The sequence below is a fragment of the Vanessa tameamea genome, chromosome 30 (assembly GCF_037043105.1).
Source record: "Vanessa tameamea isolate UH-Manoa-2023 chromosome 30, ilVanTame1 primary haplotype, whole genome shotgun sequence".
NCBI lineage: Eukaryota > Metazoa > Arthropoda > Insecta > Lepidoptera > Nymphalidae > Vanessa > Vanessa tameamea.
In genome coordinates this window covers 1,984,348-2,003,728 of record NC_087338.1, presented here as the reverse complement: position 1 = coordinate 2,003,728, position 19,381 = coordinate 1,984,348, and the positions used below count along the sequence as shown (strand labels likewise).

General features: G+C 31.9%; 2 protein-coding genes across 3 annotated transcripts in view; both read left to right on the top strand.

Annotated features, from left to right (window-relative positions):
- LOC113391592 (scavenger receptor class B member 1-like) overlaps positions 1 to 8,639 on the top strand; it is a 352,256-nt gene extending 343,617 nt beyond the window's left edge. Inside the window, exons 5-11 of one of the 2 annotated variants that reach the window (XM_064219986.1) lie at positions 1,243 to 1,342; positions 2,733 to 2,860; positions 5,522 to 5,642; positions 6,126 to 6,276; positions 6,596 to 6,746; positions 7,090 to 7,186; positions 7,325 to 8,639. In XM_064219986.1, coding sequence (XP_064076056.1) covers positions 1,243 to 1,342; positions 2,733 to 2,860; positions 5,522 to 5,642; positions 6,126 to 6,276; positions 6,596 to 6,746; positions 7,090 to 7,186; positions 7,325 to 7,537 — 961 coding nt within the window. In that variant the 3' untranslated portion in view covers positions 7,538 to 8,639. The remainder of the gene's footprint in view (positions 1 to 1,242; positions 1,343 to 2,732; positions 2,861 to 5,521; positions 5,643 to 6,125; positions 6,277 to 6,595; positions 6,747 to 7,089; positions 7,187 to 7,324) is intronic. The other variant, XM_026627607.2, reaches the window with a different exon arrangement.
- A 4,862-nt stretch (positions 8,640 to 13,501) lies between these two features.
- LOC113391608 (small ribosomal subunit protein eS1) lies at positions 13,502 to 18,328 on the top strand. The gene is made up of 7 exons (XM_026627633.2): positions 13,502 to 13,660; positions 13,955 to 14,051; positions 14,851 to 14,936; positions 15,229 to 15,324; positions 16,408 to 16,555; positions 17,135 to 17,296; positions 18,161 to 18,328. The coding sequence occupies exons 1-7, from the start codon at positions 13,599 to 13,601 to the stop codon at positions 18,302 to 18,304; spliced, it is 795 nt and encodes a 264-aa protein (XP_026483418.1). The 5' UTR covers positions 13,502 to 13,598; the 3' UTR covers positions 18,305 to 18,328.
- Positions 18,329 to 19,381: the final 1,053 nt, after the last annotated feature.

Below are 19,381 nucleotides of genomic sequence, written 5' to 3'. Positions count from 1 at the left end.
TTTTTTTTTTTAATATAAAGGCACACTGTGAAATGAACCAGTGATCACCACTAATCATACACATTGTAAGAAATATTAATCATCTCTTATATTTGTAGTCAAGTTGATGTCCTTTATTGCCTCGCTGGTGCCCAGGATACCTAGTGCGCACTGACACCGTAATACCCACTAAAAAAACCAGCGGTAACCTCTCCGTCTTTTCGGCGGGCGCCACAGGATCGCTCTGCCAATGGAATTTGAGTTAAAGACATGAAAAGATCTCACAGCCTCTCCGATTCCTGTCGCCAACGGTTATAGCATGATTTTTTGGTAAACCCATATCAAAATTGTCTTTCGAATCTTTCAAGCGCAATCAAAAAATGACGAGAATGTGGACCTCCCATGTGCAGTGCTGTGGTTCGATAAAATCGATTTTAATTCATAACAATCGAATAGTATATTAAATTGCAACTTTCTCATTGCAATGGACCACTATCTGTAATTTATCAATTCAACGTTGCACTTTGTAACGTAGATAGTACAATTGTGTTAAAGGGCATAATGATCGACTCTGATGTTTTATTAAAAAGTTATTTTAGGAAAAAATATTCCCTGTTCAGGGGATCCCTGTTGATTGGATGTTAAATGTCTTCGTACGTTCTTCGTTGTATGTGAATGTTGGGCGCACAGAGGTCAGCCACTTTCTGTAGGAAAAAAATGAAGACTGTTACGGCATTTCCTATTTGTCGACAGGCCTCGATCGCATTTAAAGTGAAGAAGAAGGCAAATTATATCGATTCCCATATCTCTAACTTGGGGGTTTAAATATCTTCATGTCATGGAATTTAAGCATTACTTAAAATGTGATTAAGAATTCTCATATGCATCGTTTTTTCTTTTTACCTACCTCGGCTCTAAATCAGTAAATGAAAATCTTATAACTATTTATTTTTGTAACTGGAATACATCATCAGTTACAAAAAGTTAGCAAACTGCCTGGCTGGGTCTAGCTGGTCTAACTAAGGCTTTATCTGCGTATGGTAGCAATTGCCGGTCCTTTGATAGTCACGGCTATGCCTGCCAAACCAACGACAGATTTCGTAAACACATTTCATAAATTCAGACACGTATAATAATGACGATGATTTTATTAATGGTACCATAGTCTATTGGCGGTGACTACTTACCATCAGGTGTTTGTTTGCCAGTTCGCCTAACCACATTAAATTTAAAATAAAATGACTGACCATTGTTTCGTTTCAGATTCCTTTGGGGTTACGACGATAGTATTATAGATATCGCCAAACCATTTCTAAGCATTCAAGGATTATTGAATTTCGAAAAATTCGGCCTTTTAGTAACTGTAAGTAGCAACTTTAAGATTATTACTTTACAAGGATAAACATTTGTTTGTATAAAATAACGGAATACATCGATATATACATATATAAATGAATCCCTATTTTGATTGGAAACGCTATAACTTGAGAGTTTTCTAATACTTTGTAGAAGGTTCTTACGTAAAGAAAAATTCAGAAAAATGCTCAGAAAATTGAAAACATTTATTGTAATTAAAACAGTTTTTAATGTCATGATCATAATTAATTATAACAAAATAATAATAATTATTATTATTATGATAAATGTAATTTGTTCTTTTTTTAACAACTGCTATAAACACTCACTTGACATTTGATTGGCTGTTTAGCGTATACCTTCATCATGTACATTTTATGACACTCTGTGCGCGTGCATTGCGTAAAAATTCACTCTTGTTTTTTTTCATAACACGCCAAAAGATGTATAACTTGAAAAGTGTTTAATTTATTCAGAAAATAGATACGGGACCATCGCCCCGGCTTTGTCCTTTGCAAAAATATGAAAGTACCTGACTCACTTGCAACTTGTAAAAAATATTTTTAATTTAATATGATAAAAATATATTTTTTATAATCCACTGGTTCGGACCTGTCGTACCTTAGATATACCTTATTTATTCTGTATTATGTTAATTCGAAAGTTCTTCCAAGATATATTTAATAAAGGAAAATAAAGCGAAATATTTATTATCATCATAATAAAATATATAGAGTTGAATGTATATCCGCACGTGTTAGAATGAACACGTGCCGATGTTTATATGTGTGAGTGAGGGCACTACAGATTAAAATAATCATCATTTCTGAAAATCTATATTTATATAAATTGGTTTTTTTTTCTAGTAATTTTTGGAAATCCGTTGTGCTTGTCCCTTTTTGAATCAATTATTAATAGTATAATTTAAATTAAAAAAAAAAATACAACATAAAGCGAAGCGTGATGCTAAATAATTGGAACTATTCAAATTCAACTAAGACTTCATAATCCAGACTAGAAGAAACAGAAACGCTACAATCTTATCATATTATAGACTGCTAGATTGGTGAAGTAGCGGCTATATATAAGGCCGCAGATCCTGAGGTTCTGGGTTGAAATCCCAGATCGGACTGATAAAAAGTTTAATGGGTTTTTCTGTTGAAAAATTCTCAGTAACAGCCCTGATGCTGGATGTGTACAATCCCGTGCCACGGAATGCACGTTAAGCCGTCAGTATTGCGCCTGGACTCTTTCCAGTCATGTCGAACTTCTCGTCCCGAGTCCTCGTTATTGGAGTCAGGCAATAGAGTATAGACATCCATTGAGATTGACATTACCATCTTTCAGATAGATTATTTTCTTATCTGTATTTTAAATGTATAACTTTTTTTTTGTAGAAAAACGGCACCGGCTCTGATCGTTTCACAATCAACACGGGAGAGAATGAAAAAAACAAGATGAATATACTCGAAAAGTTCAACGGTGAACCGGCACTTCCCTACTGGGGAAGTCCCGAGTGCAATAGGTGAGTTCATAATAGAATATTAAACTATTTAACGGAAAGATCTTAGTAAAGCAAGCTTCAATTTACTCTTTGTCGTAAAATTTAATTTAGTATACATGGTTTTATCGTCAACAGCAGTGCTCTAAGAATTCACTTTGGATCTCACTCGTGAAGTGTTGACAGCGACTTACAGTGATACGCCATTTTGATACGTGTTTGCTTTAAATGTTATAATTATTAAAGTCAATGCCGCATATTACATTCTGACATTTTACGATCGTGTTCTGAAGTGAATTTTGAGTTTCCTCTAACAGAATTCTTCTCTAGTGTATAATTATCACTGTTGAGTTCTTTGTCTTGTTCTCTAGACACAGCCTTCTGACGTGCTGTCAAATATTATACATACTATCAGAGACAATGCGATTTAGACAAAGACAAATTTACAACTTTTTACTAATATGAAATATTCCTAACAACCAACACCAAAATCGACTTTGCAAATCCCGCTCCTCTCTCCTGCTTTGGAAAGATTGAAGAAGTTTCAAGGTTCATCTCACGCGGCAGACTTTCATTCGTCACGTGCTTACTTACAAGGTTTAATACAACGCTGTACCCCTTAAATACAGACATACACTTTAATTTAACTTCAATTCAATGTCCAAATTGGTCAAGTATATTTGTCTTTTCTCTTCCTGTGTTTGGAACAGCCTATAAAAATTTAACATAATTCAACTTAAAATTAGGCGTTAGTACTTACACTTAAGTTAGTATTTAAGCTCGGTCTTAATGCTGCCATTAATCGATTTCTTTGAATTTTAAGAAAGGAATTTTGAACAGAAACTTCCCACGTGTATTTCTATAACTCGTAATATTTTTAAAATGATTTGTCTGAATCTTGTCTGAAGCAGTGGCAAATGCTGTACTAGATTTTAAGCGTTGTCTACCATCCATAGACATGGGCACTGTAAAAAATATTGCCCATTTTACAACGGCAGTGCGCCACCAACCTTGGGATTTATGAAATAAAAAAAAAAATTGTCTCTCGTAGCTACATTGACCCGCTCACCCTTACCGGGACACAATTCTAAGTATTGCTGTTTGGCGTTAGAATATCTGATAAGTGGTTGACACTTACCCAGACGGTTTGCCCTGTACCAAGTAAACCATAAAATTTTACCTCTATATATAATTTTATTAATATGATTATTCGTATTGATTGTTATATAACCGCTGTATCTGAATCAGGAATACGTTTATGTATCAGGGTTCAAAGTTTATCGAAAAAGATAATAATGAAATATTTTACTTTAAATACTTAATTGCGTGTTATTCATAAATTATATTGAATATCTACAAATATTTATGTTCATTGATTAAAGTCGTGAATATATATGACTATATGAATGGTTAAAGACGAAACATTTCAGTATCGTTTTCTCCGCAGCGTGTCAACCGATTTTCATTTTTTTTTTTTGTTTGTTGACAACAGTCCAATCTTTAGCGAACTCCATGAAAAAATTAAATTTATGTTGAATTAGAAAGCGTTTAAAATATACGAATTCTTATGTCTTATTAAATTATTTTTAGTAATGTTTAATTGGTTATGGAATTTCGATCACTGTGCGAACATCGATTTATATTCATACTTGATATGTATACTTTGTAACTCTCTATATTGCGCGGACATAAAACTATATTTGACATTGTAGAGAAAGGCAGCAGAAATCAAAAATTAATTTATATATTTGTGTTCAAAATATATTAATAAATAAATATAATAAGACACTCATTCATAAGTTATGTTCATACATACATTTTACATTAGCAGCCTCTAAATTTCCCACTGCTGGGCTAAAGGCCTCCTCTCCCATTAAGGAGAGGGTTTGGAGCATATTCCACCACGCTGCTCCAATGCGGGTTGGTGGAATACACATGTGGCAGAATTTCGTTGAAATTAGACACATGCAGGTTTTCTCACGATGTTTTCCTTCACCGCCGAGCACGAGATTAATTATAAACACAAATTAAGCACATTAAAATTCAGTGGTGCCTGCCTGGGTTTGAACCCGAGATCATCGGTTAAGATGCACGCGTTCTAACCACTGGGCCATCTCGACTAATGTTCATACTATCAATGTCAAACCTAAAAATCAAATACTTAACGGGTTTTTTGACATTTCCTTGCGTTTGAAAGTAGACAACAATATGATAACGTTTCGTCCAGTTATATATTTGTTTAAATAACTCGAAAATTACTACCTAAGATAAAATACACAAATCAAAAAATACTTAAATATTCTCTTAATTTTAATCTACGAGCTGGCTGAGTACATTTGAGCCTTGGGCGGCAAATTTGAAGACAAATATAGGGATCAATTTTTTTAAATTAAGTTTCTAGCTACTGAGATAGAAAGTGATATTGATGTCTCGCAGTAAGAAGTCTTTAACACATCTGACCGACAAACTTTTCCTTATTTTCCTTTGATTATACATACGAGATACATAAATTAATTTTTACTGAGATGAATTGTCATCAAAAATTATTATTACAACAACTACAATTGATTAGGCGTAAAAATTAGTTAAATTAACTAAGAGCGGAAAAACTTCAAAAGGCTATTGTTTGAAAATATGTCGACCTACAATTGACAAAAAATAATTAAACTATAATTTTTATTTCAGCATAGAAGCATCGGATGGAACCATATTCCCGCCATCTCTACTCGATAGGAATTCAACTCTATACGTCTTCTATCCGAATTTGTGTCGACGTCTACCATTTAAGTTCATTAAGGAAGTGGAAGTAAGTTTCTTTTAACTCGTCCCATCGTTTTAACCAATGTATGAAAACTCTTTTATTTTTAGAATAATTCTTATACTATGAAAGAGGACACTTTGCTGCACGTATCTGTGAAATCAATCAGTTTCCATTAAAAGTACAAAAAATACCTACAGATATTTTAATTGTACGTTGTAGATCTCTTAAGTCTCCAGCTGCAATCAGCTACAATTCCTGGACTCCATTTCCCTTGAAAATCTATTAAGGAAATGGCCTAATTAAATCTATCACATTGTTCCCCCAAGTCCCAACAACATGTACCCTTGGACTTTTAGTTTTCTCTCTTTCAAACTCAAAGCGACTTTAACTTGACAGTTAACTACGAAGTACTTCTGTTCATTTGTTATCTGTCAAAATGTCAATTGCGTTTTGTTGCTGCTGATTGAATGAATACCCAATATAAAAGATTAAATACATTTATTTTAAACCTAAACATTTTTTGTACAGGTAGGAGACGGTATAAAGTTAATGCGATACGGAATGCCAGAAGATGTCTTCGATGATCCTGATAACAACCCAACGAATCAGTGCTACTGTCAAATAGATAGTGGGGAATGCCCCCCACGGGGCATAATCAACGTCACTGAATGCGCTATGGGTAAGTTTACAGCACTCAAAATATATATTATATATAAATATATACAATGCTCGCTTAAAGGCCTTCTCCTCCAGAGGAGAGGTTTGCAACAGTATTCTGATTTTGGGCAAATAGAACTACATTATTGAGTTAAAACTAAGAAACTAAATACTACAAACGTCACGTCATTAAAATTACGCAGCGATATGCGTTAATTTATTATTTAGCCTTGGAACTGTGTCGAAATGTCGAAATGGAATAAATTTTGTGGTAGGGCCCATTCTTTATGATATGTCACTACCAAACAGCAATATTTGACAATCATTGATTAATGTTCCAGGAGCACCTGCCTTTGCATCATTTCCGCACTTCCACAGAGGTGATGACATTCTACGGACACAAATAACTGGTCTGAACCCAGATTCAGAGAGTCACGAGTCTTATTTAGATATTCATCCAACACTGGGAATCGCTTTGAGTGGAAAATCTAGGTAAGAAAATTTTAACAATATATCTGTTTTAATTCTTAGTATTATTATAACAATTAATCTTATAATCACAAGAAAAAAATCTAAACGTATACTAAGGAATTAAACATTGTTTAAAGTGTCTAGAATAACCACGTAGGGCACAAATTTTAAAACATTTTCAAATAATAATGGACTTAACGGTCGAAAATTAAACTATAGCTACACGTGTACAGTTACAATATATATGCAACTGTCACATCTTTGATAAAGCGTTATTGATGTGACCACAAATAAAACCTTACCATAATGTGACTTTTTTTATAGTTTCAATGTTTGTTAATATTTTTATTATTTTGTTTTTTAGTCTACAACTGAACATTAAAGTCCAAAAATCAAACGCATTTGGAGCTCTTGGCTTTTTGAAACAAGGCATAGTGTTGCCCATAGCTTGGATTGAAATGGTAATTTTTGAGTTTATAATAATTGCTTATAGTTTTTTTGTACACAAAATTAAAAAATACATATAAACATTTTTCTTAATAATAATTTAACTAATATCGAAACATATATATTAAATTCTTTTTTTTTTATTATTTTAGTCCGTGGAAGAGTTACCAAAGAGTCTCCAGTCGCTGGTATACCACGGGACGTATTCTACCGCGGCGGCTCAGCTCGGTCTAACTGTGTTTTGCTTAATCACTCTGACAGTATCATCAATATGTCTGTTTGTGATAATCTTTAGGAGGAGAAGAAAACCTTGCGCCACACTGAAGATAATACCAGTTGATACTGAATTAAAGTCTCAATTATAGTTATTGTTAAACTATCTTTAAGATTTCTATTGAAATTATTAAATAAGCAATTATCTGCTTACGGTATCACGTCTTTGAGATCGTCAAAATCAGCAACAATATGACACGATAGATTTGACAGTTTATTATAGTCAAAACAACTATTACAATAAAATCTTGATACTTTTTACAATACAATCAGGTATGCAAAAGTAATTGGAATACGTAATTTTCTACTGTCATATAAATTTGAATGGATCTCTCTGAAAATTAATTTAAGAGTAAAGATACTAAACATGCACTAGAACCTTAATCAGCTGATACTGGTAAAGAAAGATCTGGAACCCTTGACTCCTGACTGGGAGTCCAAGAACTAGCGTAATTAGTTTATTTTAATAGAACTTATACGAAATTTAAATAAAGATTTTATTAAAAGATAAATAAATTTACAATACTTAGAATGATCAGTTTTTTATACGGTCTATTGATACGAATACTATCCATATTAATTACTGTTGAGTGATAATTACTTTGATATAATAACATATCATTATTTTGTAATGGTAGTGATGGCAATATGCCATTTGGTACTCTTTTTTAAATTAATATGTTTATCTGCAATAGGCACATGATATTTGTCCAATGTTACAATAAGGAAAAAAAGCACGGAGATATTTTGAGATATTAACACAGTTTTCTATGAAAACAAATGTTTTATAGGGTTTCAATGGAAATAAACCCTCAGTGTCACGGTAGGTCCGTCCATCAATTATGAAAATACGATGAGATTTTTCGAAAATTTTGTAATGACACTTTACGAAATAAATAGTGAAAGAACTTATTTGCTCAAAAAAAGCTAGGTAGCCAACACTACCTAACATATAACACTATACTACATAATCTAACATATTATTATGTTTCCCGATTTACTAATAAATAACCGGACACGAATAACTCTTATGAAAAATTAACATACTTTTACAGGTGTGGTTGTTTTTCAGCCCGTAACTTCAATTAAATGTATTACATTTTTTATAACGGTTTTCGTAATGTTACCAGTCGCTGTCACTTGCCTTAATTAAAGACAATTAACAGTACAAATTATTAATATTGTTGTATTTTAAATATAATGGATAAATTTTTATCACATTTTTTTAATAAATGTAAACTAGATTTAAGTAAATAACGGCTGTTAAACGAATTTACAGATAAACAGATAAAAAAATTGTAAACAAATTCCTATTTAAATACATATAAAATTATTTTTGTTAGTTTCCTTGCTCTTAGGACTATGTTCCTAAGACCATCGTTGCTTTGCATCCTCGTAGCTTTCTGAAAAATTTCAAGTAATCAGTAAAATTTTTTTTTTTTACTTTGTTTTTTTTTAAATATATAGAATCTAGAAAAAACACTAGCTATTATTAATATACTGCTAACTATTTATATTTTCAAAAAAATTAAAAAAAAAAGAGTTCACCAATTTTTTTCCAAATTTTAAGTGTTACCAACAACAATAATAACTTTGTTTTATAATTTTGTATAAATTAAATTAATAACTCATTAAATAATATTTGTATCAAAGATTTCTTTATTATTTAATTGTATAAAATAATAACTCACATTTTTTGCAATATAACAAGGGTTTGGGTACGATGACGTAAGAATAGTTTTTATAAATTTATCTTTTATTATTGTTTTTAAATATTTCTAAGCTGCGAGATAATGAATAAAACAAAGCCTAAGTTCACTTCTATTATAAAAAAAAAAAAATTCTGTGACATTCCATAAATCATTAAACATTATTAAAATTTTGTATCTATGATTTATATTGAAAAATAAAATGCATTCTTGTCTAAATAAATTATAAGATTATGATTTCGTTTTCTTTTTACTAAATATGAACATATATAATATTTCGTTATTAAATATTTAAAAAAAATCTTATTATTAACCTTTATTTTATAATATGTCGCCAGGATATACATACATTTTACTATTTCCCTCCTTCGTTCATATTCTTAACTACATTCAAACTTTTTCTTAAACAATTCCTTAAGAAATTTTAATAATAAGAACCTTTACTACCTTCTGAAAAAATCAAAAGTAAGTCTAAAGAGGTTTTCGTGTGGATCCACCTTTAAAGTCCATTCCACGAAACGAGCTCTTATTTTAATGTAATATGTAAAAGAGCCACCTGATGGTAAGTGGTCACCACCGCCCATAGACATTGACGCTGTAAGAAATAATAACCAATTCTTACACTACACCAATGCGCTACCATCCTTGAGAGCTAAGATTTTATCTCTCTTGTGCCTGTGGTTTTGAAGGGTGAGTGAGCCACTCACCCTTCAAAACGGGACGCAACAATACTAAATATTGCTGTTTGGTGGTAGTATATCTGATGAGTGGGCGGTACCTACCCAGACGGGCAGGGCCGTATCTACCATATGGCTTTTTGGGCTTCAGCCCAGGGCCCCGTGGATTCAAGGGGGCCCCAGCTAAGTTATGTCAAAGTCAAAAACAGACGATAATGCGAAAGTATCCATAAGTTTATTAAATTAAATTAAATTAATCAAACCCATTCAATTAATTTAATTTAAGTCTACGTTCAGATATGTCTTAGGTGTCTTAGGTGGCTCTGCAGACGGGCTTGCACAAAGCCCTACCACCAAGTAAGAAAATCGATCTTGTGTTCTTATTCGTTAATGCGCGTGACCTTTATTAACCAAACAATTTCTTGGGATCGTCTTATATGCCCGATTCACTTTCGCTCAACTCTAACCTCACGAATCGACCAATGTGGTGTGAGTATTTTGTTCCTTAGGAGTTCCGCTCGCGAAATGAAATATTGTTTCAGGGATTTTTATGCCTGTAACAATTCTATTATTTGTAATATGAAGATAATATGAAATTTTACTTTATGTTACGGTCTAAATTCAAACGTTCTTTATCGTATCCTTACCTGGTAAACACTTTTTAATATTTACAGATTTATACTATTAAAAAGTTTACAAACAAATAAAGTCATTACATATTGTAAAAGGGTGCGTGTACTTAAGTACGTCCGTAAGAAGGTCTACTTCTTCGGCGTAAATAAATATAGTTACCCTTCGTACACTTTTCAGATTTTATTTTTTTACGATGTGATTAATTGTCGTATTTACCTAGTTTATGTGCTTAAGTGTAACAAATATATTATAGTTTGTTACAAAAAAGTCCAAAAGGGTTATAGGCTTTTTTCTACATAAAATAATTGTACGAATGTACCCCACGTATTGGTATGGTAGTGGTACATTCGTACAGTAAAGGCGGTAAATTCGTACGCCAAGGGGTAGATTCATACAGGGTAATTAAAAAGCCAATTAAAATCGTTCAATTTTTATTAATTATTACAAAAATATTTATTTATCAAAGAACTAACTTAATAATATGTGACTTGACTAATAGTCGATAAATCTTGAAAAGTAAAAATTAACAATTGCATCCCACGACACTCGCGCCCCACCCTTATGCTAACTTGTCTATGTGTGCGTAGACGATTCGCGAAATTATAAGACTCGGCTCGAAATAAAAACTGACGTGCTCCCACCTTGAGATCTGGGGAGGGACTGAAAATTTATTGACAGCGATGTCGAATAATAAGTCAAAACCGTCAAATGATTTTCTCCATACTAAAAAGTATGGACGACGAATGCCAAAAAGTAAGCAATATTTAAATAAAAATTACTATAATATTATGTGATATAATAGAAATTTAACACGGTGAACTTATTATTTACACTTTTGTGTCCCCATTTAACCAAAAATACATGTATAAACTAGCAGCTAAATAGCTTAAAAAACGTTAATAGAAAAGGTCGATTTCAGTGTTTGGAGTGATGTTGACGATGAATTTACTGAGTTATTAATACAATTTTTATAAATATCATGCGGTGAAACTTGAGATCTATCTATTAAGATACTGAATGTTTTTTTTCATCCATAATCAATGCTCCAGTTTTAAGATATTTCGAAAATAGTAAGCGCTATTTAGGCGTTCCGCAAGGACTGTCCTCTTAAATTGCATGCAAATAATTAGTTACAATAAAATTATAGTAACCTTCTTATTACGGCAGATTAACATAAGGTCTTTGCATCCCGTAGAATACACCCATATATGATTACATTATCTTTATATGTATAGGGTTGTAGGTCAAGAGCAACCCATCAAATATCGTAATAGTAAAAAAAAACGAATACTCAAGCGCATCAAATTAAGGTAAGGTGGGTCAATTCTTAGCTGAACAATTCACATTTTAATAATCAGACGATTTGAACGTAATCTAAGGATATGGGAGGGTCACAGACTTGTAAACAAAAGAACTTCATCTTGACATAGTCGAGTGTGGTTGATTTTCCATTGCTTTCGAAGGAAATAATTTCCATAAGTCGAAATAACAAACACCTTATTCATATTATTTGAAAAATCTGACTGATATAAACGCACAGCCTAAATCTGACAGGATGAAATTTTGGAACAGAAATTCCTTATAGAACGTAGATGAGCACTACGGGTGGATTTTTGGTAATTCATGTCAACTTTTATTTTTCTCATCAAATATTTAAATCCAATAAATCCCAACGATTCTAGAGTAAATCCCCATTCAGCATTATAGTCTGACAATTTAAATTCTAAGTCCCACCCGAACGACCTAGATGTCCGAAAATCCACAACAGCGCGATTTCTAACGCATTTTCTGCCTCGCACAACCACTCTATGGGACCAGCTTTCACCGAGGGTTTTTCCGAACCGATACGACTTGGGAACCTTTAAAAAAAAGAGCCTACACCTTTCTTAAAGGCCGACAACACATCTGCAAGCAACCTGGAGTTGCAGATATCCATCGGCGGTGTTAGTCACTTTCCATCGGGTGAGTCTCCTGCTCGTTTGCCACCTACACGATAAAAATAAATAAAAATGACACACTTAATTGCTTCTTTATCACGACTACTATAACACTTTGTCACAAAATATTCTAAATTTAAATTTGTAAAAAATCATACTCATATTTTAAAAGAAGTATAATATTGTTGGAATAAACATCTTAGCCGAGCGACATCAGCGTCACGTCAAACAAATACCCTTTAAAAAAAAAAAGGAGTTTTTGGCGGCAGACACATTGGATCGCGATTATTATTTTGACTGTGTAGTGTCATTATTGATGGTTATTTGTCTTGTAGATTAAATGTTTCTTTTTCTTTTGTGGTTGTTATTGTAAATTAAAGGTCATTGTTGTAGAGGTTAGCCTATTTGTATTTTTTTTTTAGTAAATCCTACTTCTGGTTCTAAAAATATATTTGAATTTCATGCCAATAAACCATAAAATAAATTACAAATCACTATAACTAAGTCCATGTAAATTTGCAAGCAAAGGTTATCTTGAAAAGCATTAGCTTTATTAGCTTTTCAAGATAACCTTTGCTTGCAAAAGTTGCTGATCTCAAATAAATGACCCAACTCATCACAACATAAGCTAGTTTTTTTAAGGATAATATATGAATACGGGAATACACGTGCAAAAACAGAACGTATTCTTCTTTCAAACCAAGTATGAACATAAATTGAAATGTTATTAATGTCTTGAATTTGAACTTGAATTGTAAACATTTCATCAACAATCAATACTCTTTATATTAAAATTAATGCTACAAGCATTCTTGCCACCATTCCATAAGGTCTTGATTTATACAGTAACTATTAATTCATACTTGTACATATGTATTTAAAGACTTAATTTTAAGAATTCTTATGTTTATTAAAAAAGTATACAGCATAAATAAGCTCCAGACAACTGTGATTATTTTCTTATAGATTTTTGTTATAATATGTGATTTTTGGTATTTGTGATGTAAAATACATAAACGGTTAATCGTTTTCATCACGAACACTAAGCCTTAGTATATATGTATGTGTAGAACAACCTTAATAGAATTAAAACTTTTTAATCTGTCCTATTATTCCCCACCATAAACAAAAATTTTGACAATTGACAGTCAGTCCGTCCATAAACAAAACCTAGCCTTTCTCAGTTTGAGTTTGAACATGGCGGTCGGTAAAAATAAAGGCCTATCGAAAGGCGGTAAAAAGGGAGTTAAAAAGAAGATGTAAGTTGAGAATAAACTTACAATTTATCATTTCAAATGCTTAATATTTCGTTACAATTGCGATATTGCTGCTAAGAGTTGTGATGTTCGAAATAATTGTGGATGAAAGTGTGTCTCGTGTCAGACTTACAAGCTGAGCTTAATGTATTTTTACAAATCTTAAGTTGTATATTATGTATGCAGTTCGTCTCTTGCTTATTAGGCTTTCTTAATTGCCAGTATTGTATACCTGTTCATAATTCATGTGTTTGAGAAAGTTTTTAAGGTTAACTTGTAATAATTTTTCATTTCCAGTGTAGATCCGTTCACAAGGAAGGATTGGTACGATGTCAAAGCGCCGTTGATGTTCACTAAGAGACTTGTGGGTACCACACTCGTCAACCGTACCCAGGTATGTAATCTTCATTTATAACCTCTGAACATTTAAACTTGAAAGTTATGAGTTATCTAGGAAAAAAACTAATTGTTTAATAATTATTCTTAATATATCTTATTTAATATCTTTTCAAGACATATACACTAATATTCAATAGTTTTCTACTTTAAACTAAAGTCTACGTTTATTTCAACGAACTCTAAATAATCCTTTAATACCACATGGGTTTATACATGTGTTGAATATTAAACTTCTCTTCATTACTGTACGTTTCAAACTGTTTTATGTATTGAAAAATTCGATTTATTATCTAGTAGTTGATCTATGAAAATACAATTAATAACATTTAGTGTAAACAACTATAGCATGATAACAGAAATTTCAAACAAGCCATACTTTCAAAGGTTGCAATCCGGCAACCATTAAAACCTGAAAAATATATTAATTTCAATGTTGAATTAAAAGCAAATTACTTTAGAATTTATTTATATGTAATTCAACCATGTGGTGCTTTGTGTGCAATGCAGTCTCTTGCATCCCTAATGTTTAAAATATATAACTTGAACTTGGACGTTATATTCCCTTGTGCTATTATATTATTTCCTATAAAAAAGTAATAGTAGTATTAATTTTGTACAATTACACTACAAAGGTGTGATATAAATATACTAAATGATGATCTACCTAGCTCGCAATGACACAAAACTGATGAAAAAGTTTGTTCCCTTTTGATTTTTCACTGAATCTCAATAGTATATTAATTGTTAGTAAGAACTTTATGAACATTTTAACTGAAATTGTTGAATATTCGCAGGGAACAAAAATCGCCTCTGAAGGTCTGAAGGGCCGTGTCTTTGAAGTCTCTCTGGCTGATCTTCAGGCTGACACTGATGCAGAAAGGTGAGACATTGCATTGTATGTATGCAGTAATTAAATATATTTATCATTGTATTTGCAAAACTTTAAAATAATTAATATGTTTGATGCTTAAAATGACAATTAGTGCTATACTTGTGTCTTATAGGTTAGTCGTCAAGTTTTAAGTATAAAAATAAGCCTATGTCCTTCCTTGGAACTCCAGTTTATTTCATATTAAATTAAACTAAATTGAGTTCAGAGCTTTGACTGTTGAATGAGCAACAGACAGAGTTATTGCATTTATTGGAATAATATAGATGTGTGTAAATTTCAGGTCTTTCCGTAAATTCCGTCTCATCGCCGAGGATGTGCAGGGTCGCAATGTGCTCTGCAATTTCCACGGTATGGACCTCACCACTGACAAGCTCAGGTTTGTGTATAGTTTTATTTTTAGGTTAACTAATGCCTATCAAAATAATATTCGTTATATACAAATTATAAATACTTTTGTACTGCCTATAATTTTTTTTGGTTCACCTGTACTAGTATCTCGTATGCGTACAAGAAACTTGTAGTGCCCAAGACTGAAGACTGTTTTCAGCAGTGTGGTAGTGCTCAATTATCAATAAAAAAAAACTCAGATTTTTTGTTTATATCTAATTACTTGTAGTTCACTTGTACTTTTCTAAGCCTTAGCAATTTATTTATTAATTTATACTCACATTTTGCTTACTGCAATCATTGTGGGCTTACAAAAACTATATTAGTATTGTTAGTGAATACTATTTTTCTTACAATCTTGAGGGAATAGTTTTTATTTTTTGAGTTATTGAAATTTAGGTTACAGTATGGTACTATAATTAATATTATCATGTATTTTATTGTATTTATAATCCCAGTCTTAAAACTTCACTATTATACGTAGGAAGTTAATACATATAATTATTATTTTTTACTGTTACCAATTCTAATAACTGTTTTATTGAGAGAATAATTTTTATTTTAAATTTTATCTCTAGTGTATTAACTAATATGATAAAATTGATTTTTTTTTTTTTTTAAACTTAGTATTAGAAAAGTCTTGACTTAAATTTGTGCTTTTTTATATATTTTTTAATGTGATACACATTAAGAGTAGATCTTAGCAGTCACATAGGCACAAATCAATATGATTAACTCATACAGTTGAAAATAACTCAATAACATATTTTTTTTAAAATATTTTAAAGAAGAGTGTTTATAATTGATTAAGGTTATTAATTGTAATGTTTGAATATTAATATGCATCATTTTCATGTGTGAAATTGCAGTCCAGCTATATAATAGCGAGTATCGCTTTTATATCGTTTCAAACTGCAAATATTATCTGCTGCCACATGATCTAGTGCCCTTACAGCTCATCTGTGGAGGCCATTCTTGTCGTTGCTACATATTTATTATAGGATGCATTATTTTTATTTAGTTGTTTTTTACATTAATGCAATTATTCTTATTAAAAGTAATTTGTTGACAGATGGATGGTCAAGAAATGGCAGACACTGGTTGAAGCCAACATCGACGTGAAGACCACCGATGGCTACCTCCTGCGTGTGTTCTGCATTGGTTTCACCAACAAGGATTCGCTTAGCCAGCGCAAGACTTGCTATGCTCAGCACACTCAGGTATAATAAGAAAACTCGATAATTTAACAGAACCTTGAATCCTTAACCATGAGGATTATTGTCATCAATATCTTGCAGACATATACTTAATCTGTATAATAGTTTAGTTATGTTGATATTAACCTATTTTCAGTGCATTTTAATAAGTTAAAGTTCATTCTACATCCTTTACTAGAAATATTTATTGGAAAAATTGCCTTTTTTTAACTTCTTCACACTTAATCTTTTTAACACTTGGTTTTATATATAGCCCATTGCCCAATCTTTTATAATAGTACTCAGTTGATGTCTGGTTGATGAAATTCGTGATAAATCCCAGTTTTGGCTTTATTGTTACAATTTGTATCACCAACAATTAGAAATAAATTGCAGTCCAGCTATATGAGGATGTTAAATCACCTTTATATCGTTACAAACTGCAAATATCATTGCTTCCACACAATAATATACCTTTCTATTGATTAATACAAGGTTCTTTGTGTCGTTGCTACATTTAAATCGTATGTTGATACAAAGCCTATACCAGACCAATAAAGAATAATTTTTAATATATAAAAGTACATATAATAATTTTTATAGGTACGTGCGATCAGAAAGAAGATGTGTGAAATCATCACCCGTGACGTAGCTAGCTCCGAACTCAAGGAAGTCGTTAACAAGCTGATTCCTGACTCCATCGCTAAGGACATTGAAAAGGCCTGCCATAGCATCTATCCATTAAGAGATGTCTGCATCCGGAAGGTTGGTTTAATGATTTGATAAACTAAGATTTGAAGCTAAAATTTCAAAACCCTAGTTTATAAACCTAATTCAAGTTTATAAACATAAAGATTAGTCTATTATTGAATAGCCAATCAGTAGTTGAATGATATAATTATCAAGATGGTACATACAAGCGCAAAATGCTATTATTTGTTTGTTAATAACATTTTATTGTTTTTAAAAACAATTTCATAACATATCTATCGTATCATCTAGTCAGTTTTGATCCTGTCATATAACAGTACAAAAGAATATCAAAACCTATTGGCATGGTAGAGATGTGTTTTCTTCCCATGTCTTTAGTTTTATATTTTTTATAATTAACCAACTTCAATATTATTATTTTTTTATGGCATTGGTTGGCGGACGAGCATATGGGCCACCTGCTGGTAAGTGGGTCACCACCACCCATAGACAAAGGCACTGTAAGAAATATTAACCATTCCTTACACCACCTATGCGCGCCACCAACCTTGGGAACTAAGATGTTATGTCCCTTGTGCCTGTGATTACACTGGCTCACTCACCCTTCTAACTGGAACACAACAATAAAGTGTACTGTTATTTGACAGTAGAATATCTGATGAGTGGGTGGTACCTACCCCGGGCTTGCACAAAGCCCTACCACCAAGTTGGTGGTAGGTCAATATGAAAATAAACTTGAATTAACAAGAAAATACTAGTTATGTATAAATAATTTTCCATGATGACACACCTAGCTCGCAATGATACATTACATGATGAAAACTCATGTTCCCTTTTGATTTACCACTGAAAATTAATTCACTCATATGCTATAAACAAATCCCTGGCTACAGTGTTAAACACAAGTGACAATTTTAGGTGAAAGTTCTCAAGAGGCCACGTTTCGAAATCGCCAAGCTGATGGAACTCCACGGTGAAGGCGGTGGCGGTAAGCGTGGTGAGGTCGGTGACAAGTCTGAACGCCCCGAAGGCTACGAACCGCCTGTACAAGAGAGTGTATAAGTCTAATATACGTTAAAAAACTGATATTGGTGTTTTTATTTTTAATTGCCTTTTAATCAATCTATTCAGATCCTATACATCTTATTCCTAATTCAAAAGGAATAGCCTTTTGAAGTAGGAATAAGAAAGACCTTTAATTTACGTATCTGATGCGATTTACGAATACCTCACATTATACTCTGCTAAGAGTTTATGATTAATATATCTTTATTATTTTTAAAACCACACTATTACACTAAACTAATTATATAACCTTCTCCTCAACGGGAGAGGTGGCCTTAGCCCCCAGCAGTAGGAAATTAAATAAATTATATTCACTTTAATTTTGCTTCCAAAATTTCCAACAAGTTTTGTCGTCGTTGAAAACGCCATTTTTTCGCTAATCCATAATGAATATCATAGACTAATCAAACTGCAAATGATATCATGTCATTTGATGTCAAATGTTGTTTATTTGGCTTTTCTCTAATGGTTGGAATAGGTCTAACCATAAAAAAATATTTAGTTAATTTTCTGTTACACGCTCAGACTTGCGTTAATTGGACATTCATTTCAATTAAATGTTTGCTGCGAATTTATAATGATTATAAGAAGCAATTTTAACTATCTTACAAGTCCAATATCGATAAATTGTCACCTGTTACTCTTTCTATAAAAAAAACGACGTTTGTTGTCGCCCATTTTTCACATATACACCACGCAATGCCAACAATTTTGAATTGAAGTAAAAAATATTTTTATCCGACTTCAATAAAAGGAGATTATCTAATTGTTTCTACCTATTTAAATATTTTTTGTTTGAGACAGGAAGTATTCAAGACTTTTTGGTCATTAACATTTGAATAAATACAATGTAATTTAAAAAGGACACTTCTGTGAAGTTGTTTTTTTAGCATAAAATAAACTTAATACTTATACCGTAATGTTTGAAAACGTCAGGTAAGAAACGTAGATATTAACTGCGAGACTAGTTAACAAACTTGAAGTCGCTCAGCGTGCTATGGAGCGAGCTGTACTCGAACTTTCAGAAATGACATGATTTACTCAATAACTATTTTTAATTGTGTATAATAGGCA